We start from the raw sequence: 17,599 nt of genomic DNA, 5'->3' as shown, positions 1-17,599 counted from the left end.
AGTTTTACCCAAATAAAAGTTTAATCTTCTGGTTCTAACATAAACTCATTATACAAATGTTAATTTTGCCTTGCTTGAAATAAATCAATAATAAAAATAAAATGGAACAATTTATTCACCAATAACACCAGCACCATCTACATTATCTAATGGATTTAAGGGTACAAGTCCATTTTCATCAACTCTAGATAGAATTCTACATATCAAAGGAGATTCTACACCTAGAATATATTCACAATATTTTGGTTCTAACAGATAAAGAGAAACAGCATTTAGATTAGAAGCATTCTCCAAGCATTTAAGTTTCACTTCGGTCTGTCTTGGTTTTCCAGTCTTATCACAAATTTCTCCATTTGAATAAAAGTGAGACAGCACCTTTCGTTGAGAGATTGGTTTAGGTCTTTTATGTGGATGTTCCTTTAACCATTCTAAATGTTTATCCTTTATGAAAACTCCCAAATTGATAGATACTTTAGTCCCATCTTTTTCAATGTGATACTGTGTAATGGATTTTCCATAACAAAATTCATATCTCCACCAACCAGTTCCTCCAGACAAACAGTTCTTTCCTGCCAAAAAATTCTCTACAGGAGATGTATCTGTGATTGCATTTTCAGGTGGACTTAAGGTTTCCCTTTGCGTTATATCGATTAATTCAATTCTTATACCTTCAAATTGAGATTGTTTTCTGAGTTGATTACTTTCAGCCTTTAACTTCACCAAATTATATGGTTTTGTTATACTACTTTCGATTGGTGTACAATTTATTGAGTGTTCTCCGCTATCTTTTGGCTTGTATTTTGGATGAGAACATAAGAGTGGTGAAAGTATTATTATTTCATATTGACAAGTTGATGTTTCTTTTAAAGAATATATATCATGTTTCCCATGAGCATAACACACATAAAGTACTCTTATTTCACGGGGCTTGTTATTGTTCAAATCACATATTGTTCCATTTCCCATATAAATTTCTATATATGGTAAATTAACATTCTCAATTTTTTTAACTGGAATTTGGATGTTTTCATTTTCACTTTGTAGATGTTCCTTCACTAACTTTTTGTGTTCTTCTTCATCCCATTTGCCTAAAATATATTCTTGAAGTTTTGATTTTTTTCCTTCACGATCTTCATGATATTGCCTCACAAATTTCCCATGACAAACTTCATATGTCCAATAAGATTCTAATCTATATGAACACAAGGACTGACTAAACAGAGGAGTAATCAGTTCCAAAGCAGAAGGGCCTTCGTATTTATCTTGCCCCTCTTTACTGTTTTTTTCTTGAATTTTGGGCAAATAACATTTGAATTTTTCTTGATGTGACGAGGTAACTATCATTGATTCTGTATTTTCTAATTCTAAATTAGGGGGATTGTTACCGACCCAATTGATATCGAAGAGGACAGTGTCATCAAACCCTCTAATAGAATGTTGAGCAAAATAATAATCAAATTGTAAAAGAAACAAAATTATAAATATGTAACCGAAATACTTAAACATTATTTGGTTCATGTATCTTTCAACACTTAATATTCAGACCTGATATCTAGTATATAATAATTATTTACATTTTTTTAAAGATAAGATACATATTATTATTATTTGTTCCTTATCTGTCAAATATATTTCTAGGTTTACGAGCTCAGCTTACGTCATTCACGTCAGCCGATTATTCTGTGGATTATACCCACAGATACAAAACATATAAGAATTTCTGTTATGAAAATTCGATGTATAATATTTCAATAATTTATTAGTATAGAATAAACGAATACCGAGGCAATTTTTCGGGAAAATAACATTATAAATATGTAACCGAAAATTTCGAAATACTGAAATGCGAAAAAAAACTTAGGCAATCATATTCTATGATTAGCCATCATAGAACAAAAAATCCAAGTTCTGTGTAAATAAGTTAGAAATTTGAATGATATATTTCCGAATGTTGTCATTTTGTTGTTCAGATGTAAATATTGAAAATATATCAGAGAATATTGAAATATTAAAGAAATAATTCGTATTCTTAAGCTCGCAATGGATTTTGATATAGCAGATATTTTCAAATCCATAATTTTGGAAATAGATGAAAGAACAGACGATGAAAATATTGCAGAAGAGAGTTATAAAATCCTCGTTCAATTTAATAAATACCTCGAAGAGGAGGAGATTAATTCTATAGCGTTAGGTAGTCAATTGATTCTAAATGAAAAAAATAATTAATCACATTCTGATAAACTTTTTAGATAACTACTTACTCTTCATTTTCAATAGAGAATATGGTATCATCAAATTCATCAATATTATACTTCAGAAAAAAACGTTCAAAAAGGCTAAGATACAATGTTTTGAATTATTATATTTATTAGTTAACAATTTTCCATCAAGGATGGAAAAACATTTTTCAATAATGAATGAAATATGTCTTATGATGTTGAAATCTAGTTTTGGCTCTGCTGATGAAAAAGTTAAGGCTTTAACTCTCATATGTTTGATGTTAACTAAAATTGATGTAAACTTGGAATATACAAATGTTTATGTTGACCTTTACAAGACACTTCATCAAGTTCGTCAACTCAAGTTGTGTGAATCTAGTAAGTTGAGAATTTAGATTGTCTCTAATCCTCTATTAATTGTTCAGGTTTTCTTTAAACTTCCTTCTATATTATTTTTTTAATGAGTTAATGATTTACTGGAAGTAATATTGATTCTGAAATTATATCAATCAGTTCAGGTAAAATTATAGTCAAATGGTTATTGGGTAGTCATGATATATTTAAGTGAAAATTTTATTACAGTATCTGAGAAGCTTTACGAGTGCTTGGGATTATATGTTAAATACCTTGATTATACCTTAAAAACTGAAGATACTAAAAATTTGCAAAATATTTTTCTTATCAAAATCAAAGAATCAAATAGAAATGATTCAAATAAATCACTAGCTGGATTATTTACTGGCTTAGGATACTTGCAAGAAATTATGTCATTGGATTCTATTGATGATAAAAGATATATTGATGACCTGTATGTAATAATAAAAAAATTGTCACAAGATGCCTTTAAACTAAGAATAAAAGTAGCTTGTCGAGGTAAGAAATTTCACCAAGTATAATAATGATTGCAATATGTATTTTATATTTAGCTGCTCTGACATTCCTCCAAAAAAATGTATCACTATTTAGTGATAAGATATTCAAAGAACATGAATTTTGGCACAAAACTCTAAGTAAGTGGCTGTCTACTTTGGGGATCGAAGAAAAAAAAATTGGCAGTCAAGTTATCCTTACCATATATAGAAGTGTTTGCAGACATTTGATAGAAGAAAACAACCCTGATCACAAGGGAATATTGAAGGTTTAACATTTATATGACTATTGCACGACATATTTTTCTCAATATCAATGAAATTTTCAGGGTTACCTCGAAAAATTTCGGCAGATGTTGGATAAACAAAATAGCACTAATTTGAAAAAGCAGATTTGCATACATGGAATAAAAATTTTGTTCAAGTCTACTCCCATACTACTGAGCGACACAGAAATATCCAACTTTTCCCTGAAACTTCTCCATACATTCAGACTTAATTATCTTATTCAACAAGATTATGAGTCAGATGATTGGTTTCTGCTTCCCGATTACATCCAAATGATCACCAGCATCATTGTTACCAAAAAAATTGAAAGGGGAGAGATTTTCTTCCTAAAGCAGAGTCTCATAGTGTTGATAAAACATTATTCACATATTCCAATTCTGAACAGATATAAAGTAAATGAAACCTTTTTATTAGCAATTTACTCGGTAAAGAGTTGTCACTTTTTCGAATCGTTCTTAAGAGATTTGATGTATCAATCAGTTATCTGGAGTTGTTCACATCAACATATATCGGAATTGAATGAGGATAATCGGGAGGTATATTTTTATTGTATTCATTACGAAATTTATAATATAACCTCAGTTTTAGATGGTCACAATAATGAGTTACCTTCCTTTTTGGAAAGGGATGTTGAACTCCAATAATAAACAGTATGGAGATGATTGTGAGTTGAGTATCGAAGAAGGAAGATTGATCACGGCTCAAATTGTGGAAAAACTGATTACCACCTTGTTGGTTTGTGTTGATAAGCTAGACGTTTCCACAACATATAAGGAAAGCAATTCGACCAGTTTGAAAGGAACAATCCAGATCAATAAGAAAGATGATTTCGTGATATTTTTGAATATCGTTGATTTCTACGAACGGCTATTTCAAATGATGGATCTCGAGTTTTTCAAGAAGTACATCCATAAGTTGCTGAACTTTTTCATGGACCATTCACTCGGATTTCCCTTAATCAGTGGCTTTTATAGATTGTTGGCAGTTTGTCTCAAAATTGCCAATAAACTGAATTATTTTGATAAAAATGGTGAGTTCGCACTCTATGTTTTTTCTCTAATTCTGTGGTAAATCCGTTCAATCTACCATGCTTTGTAGAATGAAATCGTGTGAGAAAATCTTGGTTTCACAGAGATTTCTTGGTTATATATTATTATTATGTGTTGGTACTTGGAACTCTTCTATCACGGATTCTTCTATTATCTGTCGAATTTTTGTGATACGGAAAACAGTTCTTCCAACCAACATTTTCAATTTAAATATCACTAAACGATATTATGGAAATATTCCATTAATTTCAATAAAAATTCATTGTAATACTCGTAAAGAAGGCTCGTTCTAACACTTCATTCAAAAATAGCCACTTCGCTGCTCATTTTTAAATTTTGACTCTGTGAAAGAACGTTGTATTAAATAACTATTTGTTGATTAGAAATTTTTTTCAGAACAAAATGAAGTATTGGTAAAAACTTTGTCGTCCTATATGCATGTCCTACTCTCAAAAATGAGTCAGTACGAAGACGAACTGCTGATATCTTGCTCAAAGGTATTATTAGAATGTCCGGCAAGTATAATCGAAGAAATGCTTCCTTCCTGTGTTCCTGCTTTCATAACAATATTCTCCATCGGTAGACACTATTTGCCAGTGGCCGCTCTTGGCATTCAGACTTTGGAGGCATGGCAGAAAGGTATAAATCATAATTTGATGGAAGATTTCCTTGGAAAAATTGTGTATAAACTGGATGCTTTCTTGAGGAGCAAGTCTCTGGCATATCTGGCGCCAGAGTTTCAAAAGAGTAACAAATCCAACAAAGTGCTAAGAAAAAGAAAGATGGCTGTAGAAATTGAGCCGGAGTTGGTGAAAATACAGAGGAGAATCCTACGGTTTCTAGGGAGACAAACCACCACCGTTTGTGAGAAAATGCTTGATGGCCAGAGGATAGTTAGTGAAGTCTGGAGCGATGTAGAGCATTTAAAAATAACCCTGCCTTTTCCAGATACTAAACTCGATATTCACTTGGACCGAATGGTGCCGTTGTTGGTGGAACTGGCACTTTACAGCAGTGATCGCAAAACCAGAGTAACAGCCAGCGAATTGTTGCAAGGGTTGGTGGTTTTGTTTCTTGGAGTATGTAAGTTTAAGTTACTCCTAATTTATTTGAGGTTGTTGTTGAAAAATTGTCTTTTTTTCAGCAAAACAAATGACCAATAAGGAACAAGAAGAATTGAGTGGAGTGTTGAAAAAATTTTCATTGGCAATTTTGGAACTTGGTTGTGACCCAGACGAAGTTATAAGGGGTTTGTTTGAGCCACTTGTCTTGCAGATGATCCACTGGTACTCCAGTCCTCACCAAACTGGAAAATGCCATACGGCTATTGTATTAGAAGCACTCATTGTAAGCATTTGTTACAAAATGTAATTTTTATGTTTATGATTTATGTTTTCTATTCTGACTCTCCTAGGCCTCTGTGAGAACTCACAGAAGCTTAGATTTTGTGCGAGTTTGGAGAACTGGTTGTGTTCTGTGTAGGCATTATAGGTTAGTTTATTTAGTGTGAAAATTGCGAAACTTTGTATTAAAGTATCAATAAGTAGGTTTTTCTGAAACTTATATGTTTACAGGATGGGGCATCTTCATTTACAAACGCAAATCTTAGATCATTTTCCGGAAAATGCATAGGAGAATTTGTCAAATGGACAATCAAGCAATGGTCAGAAGCAAGTCTGCAACAAAACCCCATTAACATAAAAATTTTGATCAGAAAAATGAGATTTCTCTGCTTGCATCCAGATAAATTCAAAAAATTAGGAGCCGCTTTAATGTTCAACAATTTCTATGTATTTCTGAGGGAAGAACGAAGTTTACTGAATATGTTTTGGATTGAGATTTTTGAAATATTCGTGTCTTCCTTACATTATCTGGAAGATAATTTCGAAAGTAAAACTGCATGTTCGCAGATATTCGATGCTCTGAAACATCTCCAACGAGGTTTCATAGAAAAAGCTTCCCTCTTCAGCCAGAGGGATGAAAAACGTAGAAAACCTCATGGATTCCAAGGAACTACCTCTATAGATATCTTAAAGTTCCTGGCAGATAATATTGGATCCAAAAATCCTTTGTGTAGAGAAAAATGTGCAGAATTATTTTACTCCTTATTACCATGTTATCCTGAAGCCAAAAACCTTGAAAATGTTCAGAATTCATTAAAAGATCCAATGGATAGTTGGCATACTAGACAAATTCGGTTTCATGATATGAAAGATGTCAAAATCGAAGAATCTGTCCAAAGGCTCTCAGAATTGCACAGAGGAATTGACCGATTAATATTTCTGTTGAAAAATGGCACGCTGACTAATCAAGATCTAAATAATGAAAGCACTGTCCAGAATTTTTCTTGTTACTTGGAATTTATAGTTGAAACAGGCTTTGAGGATTCAATCAATCAACGACAAGATGAGTTATTCAATGAAAAAGCATTTTTTATGGAAAGGAACAGAATAAATAAGAAAGCTTTAATTTTACTGCACAGCATTTTGGATTTTAATTGCAAAACTGATCTTTTATGGTGCAGAAGTTTATGGTCTTTGATAGCATTTTTGGTATTCGATCTTGAAAACAACATGAAAAAAGAGTTAGAATGTTTCCTCAAATCTGCAGTGAACAAAATGCCCAAAGAAGTACTCGAGGAAATGAAGGAAACTATGAAGATTTATTTAATGGATAATTTTTCGGATAATTTGGATTTGAACTTCCCCATAAGCTCCAAGCAAAATAGAATTTTGAATGGAATGGTTTTCTTGAAAAGCTGTCATGAACATTTTAATTTCAGTCCTTCCTTATATCCTCGAATAGTACAAAAGTTTTTGAGAAATTGTTTTGAGATTGGGACTAAGAATGGCTCTTTATATTTGAATGATGAAGAAGTGTCCTATTATTTTCTGGTTTTACAATTTGGTTTCAGGAAAGAATTTGAAGAAATTGGAAAATTTCTTTTTAATCCAGACGAATTTGAAGAACTGGAAGGTGTGGGGAAGATTACTATTGGTTCTTTCCTCCTGAATACTTTTGAAACTATAATAATTCCACAATTATTGGACACATTTGATGAATTCCTGGAATTATCAACAAGGAAAAAAGAAAATATCTCCATTTCCATTTCGTACATAAAAAGCATCTTGAAATATATTTCTAGATCTAAAAAAAATATTTCATGGTCCAATATAGTTTTTAACAAACTATGTGATAATTGGGAATGTTTTAAAAACTTCTTTAGTGAAGATTTTGAAAAATTGTTGGAAGGAATGGAACTAATCGAAATGTTGAATTCTATTAGGAAAAACAATTCTCTCAGTACATCGTTCGTTCTTTTAATAATGGAAAAAAAAGATTTCTCATCTTCTAAAAGCTCCTTTGAGACTCGTTTGGAAATTTTGGAGTTCCTTTTTCTGAATATAGATTCAACTTTGGAGGAACAATATGCTGTTTCCATAAGGTAAATTCAAATATTGTTTTCTTAATCCTATAAAAAAAGTTGTCACAAACATATGTGTTGAATAACCAATCAGGTATATACAGGGTGATTCATTAAGATTCTAGACCTCAAAATATAATGCTAAAATTGACAAATTATTGCAAAAATCAAACACCCAATATCACAGTATATATATTCTTGTAAAGCATGTTGGGTGAAATCATATTTTGAGGTCTAGAATCAAAAATTCAGAGATTTGATATTCTTCATGAATCACTCTGTATTTAATTTATTTCATTTGAATGCTATTTGAACTTTGAGATATTTCAATGAATTTTCAATTTCAGAGCAGCCTTGAATGAAATCATGGTTTATGTTTCTGAAAAATCAGACAAGAATATACAAAACATGTGCTTAATGAAAATGAGTAAATTATATCAAATTTTGAGGGAAAGTAGATCAATATTGTTGTTGGAATTTATAATCAACTTATACTCGAAGTTTCCTGATTTTGAGCAGTACATCAAAGACACCATTATTTTCCAAAAATATGTGAAGAATCTGTCAGACGAAGATCAGATGAAAATTATGAATGTGTTAGTGAATCACATGAAGAATCAAATGCATTGGAAAGATTTTAACATGGGACTTGGAAAAGACATTATGACAATGGTATTTCAAAAGACATCTCTGGAGGCGTTTCAGAGTTACTTTCTCTCTAACATCAGATCGATTATAGAAGAATTGCGAGTTGTAACGTCCCAAGATAATCTTTGTGTGAAGATAATCGATTTTATATTGGTTGAAATTCTGTTTGCAAGAATATCGATTATGGAAAATAACGATATTAACCAGAGAATGAGGTTGGCCGCCTTACCAGAGAGCAATCCCAATTCCAAAGAATTTCTACAGTGCATTTTGATGTGCACCTTGAATAATTTCCGGGAAAACATATGTGTGGAAGCCAAATATGAAGAGTTGCTACGGATCTGTCGTTGTCACTGTTATAACACCTTGGTATGTGGTATTTTCTAGTTTTTTTTCGACCACTCTATTATTTTCACTTAAAAATGAGGAAATCACTGACATGACAGGACCTTTCGGCGCTCTATATCTACAAGTATACAGGTTGTTTCACCGTTGACGCGACGCTCAAATGCGGTTAAGCTCAGAAATTTTCGAATGGCGCATGAATGAACGAGCGCTTAAAAGCTCTCTGTCGGTCCTTTATTTCATTTTCACAGTATTGAATTAATCAGAAGATAATTTCTATGCTAATTTTTAGGTCTCAATTACCGTAAACGGTTTGAATAACGCCAATTTCCACGTAAAGTTATTCACCAGGATGGATGGTAACGAAGACATCCTATGGAGGAGTATGGTAGATTTGAAGAAGACTTATAAATTCGAGAAAGATTTCAACAGTCTTCCCCAGAAGAAAAAGATCGTGGTCAACATAAAGAACTTTTCAAATACGCAAAATTCCGATTCAAATTTCAGCGGGAATATTTTGAGGTCCCAAAGAATATTCAACAGTTCCCTGAGTGAAGATATAACCAAGCACGACATGAGTAATGTGACTCTGAGGTCGAAAATTGATATTAAAAATGAAAATCCAGTTATCGAAATGGATTATATTGAAGTAAATGATCATGAGTGCATGGTCACAATTTGTGCGTTAATTCGTCATTTGACAGACACAACTTACTTCAGTTATGAGGAACAAGAACCGGAGATTCCGCTGTGCTTCAAAGGTAAGTTTGAAAATTAGAAATATCTTCATAATTCGAATTCTACCAATACACCTCTTTTTGTTAAAAGCTTTGAGGAATGTCCTTATGAACGACACCACACCTTTGAATGTTAGAATATTTCTAATCAAAGTGATCGAGAATACTTCCCATGCATTCTTTCGTTATTCAAAGTGGTTTCTTGCACCAGTTATGAAATTCATTGCGGACAAATGTGCTGGAGATGAAATGAATTTCTTCATATCTGATTTGGTAAGGATGAATCTTTCTATTTAATTACAAGACTTAAATTATTTCTCTGGTTCTGTAGCAAATCCGTTCATTCTGCCATACCTTGTAGAACAAAATCGTGTGGGAATATCCCGATTTTACACAGATTTCATGGTTATATTCCATTATTATATGTTGGTACTCAAACTCTCCTGTCACGGATTTATCTGTTATCTGTCAAATTTCTGATACAGAAAACAGTTCTGCCAACCAACATTTCCTTTTTGATTTTCAGGTGGTGATGTTGGCAAATTGGTCTGAAAAGTCCCTACCACAAGACGGTTTTGAAGAAGATTTAGCAACAAAAGTTATCCAATTCTTGTTCGAAAAATTACCTTCAGAACGAAGGGATATTTTCAAATATAATCTGGAGCTTATTAGAATACTGATGGGGGCATGGAAAAATATTATTCACATCTCAGACTCCTATATAGCTAGTCTTTTCACGTCGATGGAGACCGAAGAAACAGACAAAGAAGTGAACCTGATTTCTTTACTCCTTATCAACGATTTATTCCTTTTTGAAAAAACAATAGTTGAAAAGTTATTAATATCTGTAGAAAAAAAGTTGAGTTCTTCCAAAAAGAGCGCCTTTATGCCTTGCTCGGAATTGTTGGGAATATTCCTTAAGAAATGGAAAGAAAAATATGTTTGGGAAAATTATGAACATCTGGGGATCGAATCCATGATTGTAAAAATCTGGGAAACCGATTCTGACAAGGGCGGGCTTATTTTAGAGGGCATAACCATCAATTATCCAGAGTTTCTCCAGGAAAAACACATCATCAGATTGCTGAGTAGGTTGGGCAATGTGATGCCTACTTCTCAGTATGTGTTCTTGAAAGTTGTCTTGAGGGCAATACCAGTGTTGGAATGTGTGAACGAATTCCGTACAGAGAATTGGGAAAAATACATTAATAGTGAAAGTGTCGATGTCCAAATAACCAGTTTGAGTTTGATGAAAATGACATTGTACATATTAGAAAAAGAACCCATTTTCTATGGTATAATTTCGTCAATATGCTCGAAAAAAAACAGTCAGAACGAGTTATGTAGAAAATTAGCCTTCGATATGATCATCCAGATTTCTCTGGACCATTTACAAGATCCCAGCAAATACAACAACGTAATAAATCTTTGTAAAGATGCGATGTTGGACGGTTTGGCGATCGAAAATCAAGAGCTATTGCAACATATCCAAAACTTCTGGGTGAATTCTGATGAGTTATCCAAAAACTTGACTGAAAGATTCATACAAAGCTTTTCGGCCATTTACAAACCTAAGAACGAAGATGTAGTGTTAGGGACCGGTATCAATTTTTTCTTGAGTTTGTCAAAACTAGGTAAAGATGTCGATGAAGTATTATTCGATCATCCTCTGGAAGATTGCGATTTCGAAGACTACGAGTTGAGCGTGAATTCGACCACTCAACATCCCTATGAAGTTCCCATGTTTGCGGAAACCTTTTTCGGTAACCAGAATGTCAAGATTGGGAAAAATTTCAAATTTGGAGAATTGAGAGCTACTCAAGAAGCATTTTCTTTTTCTGCAACGGTGGCCTCCAAGCAGGATGAGGCTGTTTCGCAATTTCTTTCTTCCCAATCTAGTTTGTTTTTGGATGCAAGAAATGTGCCAAGTGATAAGGAGGATTTCAAGAATCCTAACGACTATGTAAAATGCAAAGTGTTCAAGAAACGTTTCCTGAAGAGCAAATTGAAGATTTCTGAATACTGTGCCAATTTCGAGGTGAAGTCCATAATCAAAAAAGGACAGAATAGAGTGAAAGGAGCCAAGGAGAGAGACAGACAGGTGTGCATAACTCGCACGTACAGGAAGGGGGATTTTCCAGATATACAAATACCTCTTTCGGCTATTGTCGTACCATTGCAACAGTTATCGTTGGTAAGTGATCAAGTTTTCATTTCTTTGGCTATTTATAAGAATAAGTATTTTTTAAGGGAAATTCGGATGTCGCAAAGATGTTATATTCCAACATATTCAAAAAGCTGAAGGAAAAGATGAGCACAGAGAACTGGTCTGATCTAGTTGAAGCGATAAATATAATTTTCAAGAATTCCTCAGAATTCAACACAAATCTCTTTCGAACGTTGATGGATTTCATAGTAACTTCGAATTTCAAGATGAAACTTGATCCTTATTTGATAACGGAGTGCTGTTTATCGAGTTCCCTTGTCTCAACAGGCACTCTCATAATCGAGGGCTATCTGATGCACTTAGATGAGGGAGAACCTCAAGCTAAGAGGCTTAAGGGGAACAGTATTTCTGAAGAGACAGTTCATTGGATCAAATTGGCAGAGTAAGCTGAAAATTTTTTATTTATTTGTAATAATAAAAATTTTATTATTTTTATTTATCTATAATTTATTATTATTATTAAAACGAGGAAAAAGAATAAGGACATGCCCTCAAAGAGAAGTGCCTTTCCACATTATTATTATTATAAAAAAATTTTTATTTTCATTTATTTATGAAAACAAATATTACAAAATTATTAAAATTGTCAGAGTCGAAAATAATTTGTACTTGTTCTTACCAGAAGCATATTAGAATATCTCAAAAATAAATTATACAGGGTGTTCGACCATTGACGCCATAGCCATCCATAATAGAGGTGGAATACCTCGTATAATAATTACAATCTGAAAGTTAATGTGTTTGGAGTGAGCGATAAATAACTGTTACCTCATTCCAGGCTCTACAAAGAAATGAACGAATGGGATGTGGTATGTTCCATCTTCCAAAACAAGGTGCCTTGCAACGAGGCCGTCAGAACCGCCATTTCTGCAGAATCTAGGAAACAGTGGGTCCAGGCACGTGATTTATATAAGGACGTAATAGAAAAAGACATGACACAAGATAAGAGAGACTTTTACTACGAGGCTTATTTCAAGTGCATCGCCAATTTGGGCCAGTGGCAGAGCATTTCGGACAGCGTCAAAGCCAGTGGTCCCGACTTTTGGAACGCCCTGTGGCAGGACGACTGGAAGCAGAAGAAGATGCTACCCTGGTACATGACCGCGGAAGTCAATTGTATGCTGTTCAAGCAGGAGCTCTCCAACGCCTTCCTCCAGGACGTCAACACTGCTCTTTGCGAGAACCGCAAGGCAGAACATCTGAAACTGTCCTATCCGGAGCACATTGCGTTGATGTGGATGCTCAACGACGATCTGGACGCTGCCGAGATGTACTTGAGGAGCGCCATGGATTGTTTCCTGAGTCAGTGGCAGATTTTGGATCCCATGTTTCGAGGCATGCGTTTGAAGAAAATGTTGAAACTTCGTAATTGTACCACGATTTACGAATTCATCGATATCTATCGAATGTTCGGCAATGTGGAAATAGAGAGAATCGTCGAACACCTGGAAATATTGTGGTCTAATACTCGTTATGGAGCCTCCTATCCAACCATGCTACAGGAGAGTAGTATTCTTCACTACAAGCAGTTTTTAAGTAAGTAGACGTTCTAATTGGAGTATTATAATCGGATTTAAATAATTAAATTGAATAATGTTATGTTAGAATTACTAGCGTATTCAAAATTTTCTAATGAATGCTTTTGCCATAGGTTTGATTCATTCAAGAATAACGTCACTTGACGATTCGGATTTTGATATGTATCTGGAAAAGATAAAAACTTGGAAGTTTGAGTTGGATCTGGGTCAGGTGGATGCGGCCTTAAGAGATAGTAACTTTTATTTGGCTAGAAAATACTTAGAACCTCACAGAAATAAACAAGGAATAGGCCTACATATGGCTAAAATGATGTTAATCAGATCTCAATCGCCAGATACAATGATAAAATCTTTGAAAATGGTAACAGGCAAGTCTTGTAAGTTTAATGAATCGTCTTCAAGATAATTACATAATTTTTACAGATCTTGTTGAGAAGGATTGCGACAAAACCACTCATCTTAATATTCGCTTAACCGGTTTCGATATATTAGGTGAGCTTTCTAGGTTTATCGCTAACAATGAGGATGTTCAAGAGAATCTAACTTTGAGGATACAACAGATTATTGGTAAGGCCTATGTTTTCCTTCATCGATTTTCCTGTAATTTTTTATTCATTCAAGGTCACGAGTTGTCTGAATCCAGAACATTCCAAGATTATGGTGCAAACCTACTATATCAGTTTTTAGAACAACACATTTCTTCGGGAAGCACAGAAATCTCCGATTCGAGTATATCGGACGCGTACCTGAAGGTATCCTATTACCTCATTGACAAGGAAGCACCCGATGTTGATGTTTTGAGTAAGATGGTTTTGAGAGCTATGAAACTTGGTGCCGCAGAAGCCAGACAATTGTTTCCTATTCTTTTGCAACAGGAAAATCTGGGAAGTACGCACAAGTATGTGTTTCAACAAGAAGTGAGTGTTGTCTAGACGGCATTTCATTTTATTCATGACATCTTGTCCTGCAGAGTGCTTTGGTGCCAACTTGGATGTTCCTCAGTTGGGTTCCCCAGCTATTAGCCAACATGAATTCTGACAATATATACGCGATAGATTCTATAATAATGAGAATATCGGAAACTTATCCCCAAGCTATTATGTATGCTTACAGGCTAAGTCGAGAAAATTTTGAAAAGCCAAATCAACATCTTTCTGAGATTGTTATAAGGTATGTTTCTTCTAAAAATCTCTGATTTTTTATACAAATTTTTTGATCTTATCGTCTTAATCCTTCACAGAATTTTTGTAAGATTAGACTTGTTAATTAAAAAGTTAAAGTTATTCTCTTTGCTCATTATTCTCCAATAATAATTCTTTTAGGATGGATGGTTTACTTTTGAATGAAGATTTGGATATATTTTTGAGAGCACTTGGTAACGTATGCTTGCCTGAGAAGAAACTAGCATATTATGTTGAAAAAATACGGAAGAACTTGGGAAATTCTGAGGAAATAGAAAAAGTTAAGTCCTTTATCCTGTCAGAATTTTATGCCGATCATCCCGATTCCAATGAACCAAGTTGTTTGCTTGGAAACATTTTCAGAAGAATAAAAGCACATGAGAGCAATTTTAAAGGACAAAGAGGTGAATTATCTTCAGTATATCAACAGATAATTCCATTAAACAAACCTTCAAATTATTATTAGGTGATTTGGACAAATTAGAAGAGTTACTCCGAAAATTGAAAGGCGACAATTGCAAAGTCAGAAATTCTTTACTACTCAAGGATTATTGTCCATGGTTGGCCAATTTCACTTCGACAAAATTGAATGTGGACTTGGAAATTCCAGGACAATATAATGGTAAAAAAATGCCATTACCTCAATATCATGTAAAGATATACAAGTTCCATCCAGAAATCCTGGTCTTGAGTTCTCTGAGGAAACCCATCAAATTGACAATTTTAGGAAATGACACCAAGGAATATTCCTATTTGGTCAAATTTGGAGAAGACATCAGACAGGATCAAAGGATCGAACAATTGTTGGATGTCATGAATGACATATTCCGAAAAAGCGATAGCTATTCCCAAGAAATTTCCTTGGAAACCTTCGAGGTGAGGTGGTATACCTAAGTTGCAGTGATTAAGATGATAATATGGAAAAATATTTCACAGGTTATTCCATTGACCAGTAGTCTTGGTATAATAAGATGGATAGATAAAACTCTTATAATGGAGACATTCATGAGACGTTGTTTGAATAATAAGAAAAAATCATTAGATGGGCCTTTTGAGAAATATGTTCAATTCATATACTCATCTGCAAGGCGTATAAATTCTGACAAGGTAGCATATGGTGAAAGTTCCAAGGTTCACGACAGAAATAAGGTCATTTTGAATTATCAAAGGACAGTGAATGAGATAGATAAGGACATTTTGAGGTAATTGTGATTTTATTACGTTTTATTTCATTAACTTTCTTATTACCGATAAATACAAAATTTTGCAATCTATTTCAATGGTCTAGGGATTATCATATGATTATTTTTCTTTTTGAGTTGAATAATTCAAGGAATAAATCTCTGTTCAAGACATATTGGCAGATTTACTCAATTTCAATAATTCAGAAATATCATTTAGACCAAAATGTTTAGAAAAATTTCTTTTTGCTTTCATGCAGTGGCGACGATAGCTTTCAATAATAGAAGGAACAAGGATTATTTAAGGAGGACCAAGATTTCCAGGTCCATCTAGTTTATGTTGAATTCATATTGTATTTTTTTGGTCATGTAATATTTAAGAGGTCTAGCAAAAAATGGGTTGGAGGGGGGTGGTGGTAGATGTTGAAGATCCCCCCCTGGCTCCCCTCCAACGACGCCGCTGCTTTCATGTAAAAACTTCTGATTGTGAATTTTGAAAGGAATACTAAAAAGTTTAGATATAAGCACCAGGATATTTTATTGAATTATAAAACAAATTACCATTGGTTTTTCATTTAAGGAAAGCATTCTGGAACATGAGCACAAGTATAGAAAGCTTCATAGCTTTACGTCATAACTTCATGCGTAGTTATGCCATCATGTGTGTGTCCCATTGGATATTAGGTATTGGAGACCGGCATCTGAGCAACACTCTGATCTGTTTGAAGAGTGGTCATGTTATTGGAATTGATTTTGGTTGCGCTTTTGGCACAGCCACGCAAATGCTTCCAGTGCCGGAGTTAATACCATTCAGACTGACGCCGCAAATTGTTAGTTTTATGGAACCTCTGGAAGTGAAGGGCCATTTCAGGTGAGATAAATTAATCAACAAGAAATGCAAATCACCTACCCAGAAAGTGACTATACAGGTGTAACTTGGATAATTTAAAGAAAATAAAGTCCTATAAAAATGGGCCCGTAAACACCTTGTTTCGAAATACAGGAGTTTGTATTTTTTTTTCAAATCTTTTTCTCTTTGCACCTTCCCTTCACAAGATATTCAACTTGCATTAGGCATAGATATTCCAATTTAAAGTCTACATCATGTTATATGTTAATTTCTTTGTACCTCCAATTAAAGAACATCCTGTTTAATTTCTGAGGGATATTCATGGTTTAGAACATTTGATAATTTTGCCTTAATTTGTATATTTCTGCTTAAAATAAAAAACCTTATTTCAGAGGATCAATGATGAGCGCTATGAAATGTCTGAAGGAAAATAAAAAACTACTTGTGGCTGTAATGAGTGTATTCATCAAAGAACCTTCCTCAAATTGGTTGGAAATCTCTTCAAGTTCTCAGTCTCTTGGGGACTCAAGTTCGAATTGGTATCCCAACCACAAATTGAATCAAGTGAAACGAAAATTAGAAGGAATCAATTCTACTGAAATTGTTTTGGAAGATCTCAGAGATGGACAGGTGAAAGAATATTTGGAGAGCTACAGTAAATTGGTGAAAGGTCTACCTAATTGTGATTATCGTGCACAAATAGCTAGATGCAATTTGTCTGTCGAAGAACAAGTCGATTGTCTGATCGATCATGCCAGAGACTATAATTTATTAGGTAGAACTTACGCAGGCTGGAGATCATGGGTGTGAAATCCATAAAACATGATAAGTTCTGTTTGCTAAATTTAAGACAAATGTAAAATACCAATAAAAATTCTAAGAAACCTAAAATTGTTTTAATATCAACAGACAGAAGGAGTACAATTTTTCATTGTTGCATCTACACTCACAAAAGAAATGCAACAAATTAATTTTTGGGGTCTCATAGATTTTTAGTTCAATTTTTCAAAATTTCTTCAGCAAACTAGATATAATTATCAATT

General features: G+C 33.7%; 2 protein-coding genes across 4 annotated transcripts; one reads left to right on the top strand and one right to left on the bottom strand.

The window, feature by feature from the left end:
* Nucleotides 1-97: 97 nt before the first annotated feature.
* Nucleotides 98-1,654, bottom strand: LOC123677012 (endoplasmic reticulum lectin 1). Its single transcript, XM_045613406.1, has one exon. It carries the CDS (start codon nucleotides 1,516-1,518, stop codon nucleotides 112-114), a length of 1,407 nt encoding a protein of 468 aa, XP_045469362.1. The 5' UTR covers nucleotides 1,519-1,654; the 3' UTR covers nucleotides 98-111.
* Nucleotides 1,655-1,935: 281 nt separating this feature from the next.
* Nucleotides 1,936-17,440, top strand: LOC123674924 (DNA-dependent protein kinase catalytic subunit-like). 3 transcript variants are annotated; one of them, XM_045610091.1, is made up of 24 exons: nucleotides 1,936-2,191; nucleotides 2,250-2,597; nucleotides 2,802-3,092; nucleotides 3,146-3,357; nucleotides 3,418-3,912; nucleotides 3,965-4,406; nucleotides 4,822-5,508; nucleotides 5,570-5,772; nucleotides 6,000-7,870; nucleotides 8,197-8,866; nucleotides 9,135-9,603; nucleotides 9,671-9,852; nucleotides 10,106-11,773; nucleotides 11,830-12,188; nucleotides 12,585-13,342; nucleotides 13,458-13,712; nucleotides 13,768-13,911; nucleotides 13,966-14,261; nucleotides 14,315-14,514; nucleotides 14,667-14,929; nucleotides 14,992-15,401; nucleotides 15,462-15,727; nucleotides 16,287-16,577; nucleotides 16,949-17,440. In XM_045610091.1, exons 1-24 carry the CDS (start codon nucleotides 2,041-2,043, stop codon nucleotides 17,364-17,366), a joined length of 11,349 nt encoding a protein of 3,782 aa, XP_045466047.1. In that variant the 5' UTR covers nucleotides 1,936-2,040; the 3' UTR covers nucleotides 17,367-17,440. The 3 variants fall into 3 exon arrangements, with proteins under 3 accessions (XP_045466047.1, XP_045466048.1, XP_045466049.1); XM_045610092.1 differs by lacking the exons at nucleotides 1,936-2,191; nucleotides 2,250-2,597 and adding an exon at nucleotides 2,618-2,737; XM_045610093.1 differs by lacking the exons at nucleotides 1,936-2,191; nucleotides 2,250-2,597; nucleotides 2,802-3,092; nucleotides 3,146-3,357 and having other exon boundaries at nucleotides 3,771-3,912; nucleotides 3,959-4,406.
* Nucleotides 17,441-17,599: the final 159 nt, after the last annotated feature.

Source organism: Harmonia axyridis, chromosome 3 (genome assembly GCF_914767665.1).
Source record: "Harmonia axyridis chromosome 3, icHarAxyr1.1, whole genome shotgun sequence".
NCBI classification, from domain to species: Eukaryota; Metazoa; Arthropoda; class Insecta; order Coleoptera; family Coccinellidae; genus Harmonia; species Harmonia axyridis.
Note: the sequence above shows the minus strand (reverse complement) of the source record. Positions and strands in the feature narration are given on the sequence as shown.

Excerpts from the sequence above, each read along its gene's own strand:
- LOC123677012 (XM_045613406.1), bottom strand. The coding sequence starts at position 1,518 with ATGAACCAAATAATGTTTAAGTATTTCGGTTACATATTTATAATTTTG.
- LOC123674924 (XM_045610091.1), top strand. The coding sequence starts at position 2,041 with ATGGATTTTGATATAGCAGATATTTTCAAATCCATAATTTTGGAAATA. Across the intron at positions 4,407-4,821 it reads GAATTATTTTGATAAAAATG|AACAAAATGAAGTATTGGTA; the intron begins GTGAGTTCGCAC and ends AATTTTTTTCAG. Across the intron at positions 15,402-15,461 it reads TTTCCTTGGAAACCTTCGAG|GTTATTCCATTGACCAGTAG; the intron begins GTGAGGTGGTAT and ends AATATTTCACAG.